The following is a 3,662-nucleotide window of genomic DNA, read 5'->3' as shown; positions in this document are numbered from 1 at the left end:
CTGGGCTCTACGCAGGAGCTTTCTATAGGTCCCATCCAGTCTGTTTTGCAGATAAACGGTTGAGCGCCCATGTTTCTGAACCATAGAGTAATATAGGTTTTACATTATTTAAAAAAAAAACTTGGACCTTCAATTTGCTAGACATATTTGATTTCCAGATTTTATCCAATCTGTTGCTTGCTTCCCGTGCCAGGTCTTTTCTTATTTCAAAATCTTCCTTGGGCACATAAAGTAGGAGCCAAGATATCTAAAATTTTCAACTCTCTGGATAAGTGCCCAAGACAATGATCGGAGTTCTAGTGATCCAGTAATATTAGTTATGTATTCTGTCTTAGATTCACTGCAATATAGTGATGCAGATTCCTCCAGTTCTCGGAGCAAAGTTTCTGCATTTTTTTTTTTACTTATTCAGCAACTAAAGCAATGTCATCTGCAAAATCCAACTCAGTAAGATACTAGACAGGGTGTCTTCGACTCCTGCGTGGTTTGATTTCTGTGTATGTCTAGTGAGAGTCTTAGATATCGTAGATAATCAAGAACATGCTATGGTATCGCCCTGAAAAACTCCAGTTACTACCTCGAATGAACTAGTCCCGCCGTTGGAAGTGAACACTGAGGCTGTAGTATTTCTATACAGAGTCCTGACTGCTTTGATGAAACATTGTTGAATACCATACTGTACTAGGATATCAAACATAACATCAATGGAATCGAATGCCTTACGGAAATCGACAAACAGTAATACAAAATCCCTATTACATCTCTTCATTTCTTCAATTATACGACGTATTGCAAGAATCTGTACAATTGTAGACCTACCTTTTCTAAATCCATTTTGGTTCTTCCTAAGTATAGGGTCTAATACAGGGGTAAAGGCTTATTATACACCTTTGCTGCGATGGGGGTAAGCGTAATTCCTCTGTAATTAGAAGCAGATGTTAAGTCTCTTTTTTAGGAATTGGGACGGTTCCTCTTTTTGGCCAATATGAAGGTGAACTATGATTCATAAAGGTTTGCAATTGGTTACATATGTGTAAGAGAAGACCTTTAAAAGCCTCCCCATTAAGTCATTCTTGTATGTCTTGACTGTTGGTTCGACTGTAGCAATATCGGTATAAAATGATATGGGGATATGTTAGAGTGCATTGCGATATCACAAATACCTATCAGAAACAATATTTAATGTCACCTAGAAAACCAGTCTGTATAGCACCTTTTTCTCTTTCATTTATTAAAAAAATGTAAGAAAAAGATTGAAAGAATAAGATTTTTAAGATACACGGGTGTATACAAAGTGGTGATGCATCAAATACGCATTACATTGCATCAAAGTTCACGTCAAACAGAGGAAGCATTATCCATAGTCCACGAATACTTGTTACAAATGTTACGCAAAACACCAATATTGGTATGGCGGAAATTTTTTATAAAAGTCGTGTAAATTCTTAAAATCTAAGCTGACAATACCTAATATAAAACTGAATCTTAGAAATTGATGTGAGAACATCTACAAATATTAAAAATATCAACCGACAAATAATCTTGATAAGTAATTCATCTAAGATGAGTCATTTTTAACTAAGAAGGAAACAATGAAACGCCTGCCAGGATTACTTTCTATAAAAAAAGTAGGAAACACTCACACAAACACATACACAAACACACTCACGCAAAACACACACACACACACACACACATACAAAAACACACAGATCAGATGTCTTTTTTCTTGTCGATTATTCTGAGTCCAACACAGTAGCCGGTTTCAATGGGCCACATTGAATAATTACATTAGGAACACACTATAGTCCAATCAGTAGTTTCCGTTTCCAGCAGTTGGTGTTCTGGTCTGAATTCCGACTACCCTGTGGCGACAGAAATGACTGAATCAGTATTATCATGAAAGTTCATCTGTGTTGGTAGTTTCATGTTTAGAGTTAAAAATCCTTTGATCCACAAAGAAGTTTTCTGACCTAGAGCTTTCGACAAATAACTCTGGTCGTCCTAAGTAGACCGGCCGAGTTATGCTTGTAAGGTGGCTTTCTTGAAGTAAACATCTTAACAAGTTTGCAAGTTGACGTCTACTACCGAGATCTAGGTTAGAGAACTTTTTTGCGTTGGATCAAAAGTTTTAACTTTAAACACTCCAACAAACATTATAGCAATACATGTCGAGAGGGAGGGGGGGAGAGAACATACAGGTACAAATTGTTAATCTCATGCAGCCGCGCATTAAGAGCCATGTCTGACCTTGCAACAGAAAATCAACGATTCTACATGTAGATATGTCACAGTCAAATATATATACCACAGTCGACTGAGTCGTCCAGCGATTGCCCTTCGATCTAATGTCTGTCAAAAAAGGCTCGTTTGCTTAAGTAAGACTTCCATACACAGACAAGTTCTGTACCAGTGTGTATGTTTGTGCCTGTTACTCGAGTGTGTGTGTGTCTGTGCGTGTGAGCTTATGTGTGTGTGTGTGTGTGTGTGTGTGTGTGTGTGTGTGTGTGTGTGTGTGTGTGTGTTTAGGTGTCTTTGTGTTCGTGTGCGTGCGCACGCGCATGCATTCGTGTGTTTGTTCGTGTGTGTGTGCTTTTGTGTGGTTGTATGTATGTGTGTGTGTGTGTGTGAGAGAAAATTGTTGCACGTTTGACACAATGTAACATTGCTACAATGCATACATTGTGATCATTTGCCATCTACACCTGCCCATTTACCTGTTATCTTGTAGACCTCATTTCCCCAAGCCCCGCCTTCCCCGTCCTCTGCGCAGGTTGTAGTAGGTCCGTACCTGTTGTAAGTGTTGATGCCATTAGCAGACCCGAAACACTCTCCGCCATACTGTACAGCAAACACGGTGAAGTCACGAGACAGTGCTACCTGGTAACACTTCTGGATGGCGTGTTGACGGCTCCGAGGGTCACCATCCAAGAGTGAATCTGTCCCCTCTAGTGTCGGAATGGCGCGGGTATGAGTGTCCCTCCAACAACCCAGGCTGGTGTACCCTGAGGAGACAGAAAGGACTGAATAAGTAATGGTATCATAAAAACGCCACCAATCATTATTCTAAACCTGTAAGGATCAATAAATAATATCATTCATGCAAATTAGGACTTGTGTCTGTTGATTGTGTATGTGCACGTGTGAATGAATGAATGAATCAATGAGTTTTTATTTCCATGTCATGCCCTTCACGTGCCCAGCCCATGTGAGCTACTCTCCAAGCAGAGGTTTGGAAAAAAAATTCAGTGCAAAAGAGAAACCCCGATAAAAAAGCAAAAAAAAACACGCTAAAATACCCCCAACCCTCTGCTTGGAGACTATTGTGGGCATGAACGACAGCATTTGATAGTACTATGTAAGTAGTATATGAACAAAAGAGGATCGGGGGTACAGAGGTAATTAAATCAAACCATAGAGGGAACACAAAAAAGGAATAGGTAATTACGTAAGACGCATACATTGTATATGTACAGAAGAAAAACTACCCTGAACTCATAATATATGAAATGATAAATGCAAGTAAAAAGATGCTGTACGTAATAAACAAAGATGTCACAAGATAAATACAAGTACATAAGATAAATGAAATATAATAAAGGAACGCAAACATACACAGAAGTAACAGAAGGGGATGACTATTAATGAGGTATGAATAATGT

At 38.9% G+C, this 3,662-nt stretch overlaps 1 protein-coding gene across 1 annotated transcript in view; it reads right to left on the bottom strand.

Moving 5' to 3' along the window:
- Positions 1–1,284: 1,284 nt before the first annotated feature.
- LOC109486621 overlaps positions 1,285–3,662 on the bottom strand; it is a 6,193-nt gene continuing 3,815 nt past the window's right edge. The window contains exons 3-4 of the mRNA XM_019790478.1: positions 2,718–3,005; positions 1,285–1,865 (exon numbers count right to left, since the gene is read on the bottom strand). Of these exons, the coding sequence (XP_019646037.1) occupies positions 1,861–1,865; positions 2,718–3,005 (293 nt within the window). The 3' untranslated portion in view covers positions 1,285–1,860. The remainder of the gene's footprint in view (positions 1,866–2,717; positions 3,006–3,662) is intronic.

This window comes from Branchiostoma belcheri, unplaced genomic scaffold, assembly GCF_001625305.1.
Source record: "Branchiostoma belcheri isolate BF01 breed outbred unplaced genomic scaffold, Haploidv18h27 scaffold815, whole genome shotgun sequence".
NCBI classification, from domain to species: Eukaryota; Metazoa; Chordata; class Leptocardii; order Amphioxiformes; family Branchiostomatidae; genus Branchiostoma; species Branchiostoma belcheri.
Note: the sequence above shows the minus strand (reverse complement) of the source record. Positions and strands in the feature narration are given on the sequence as shown.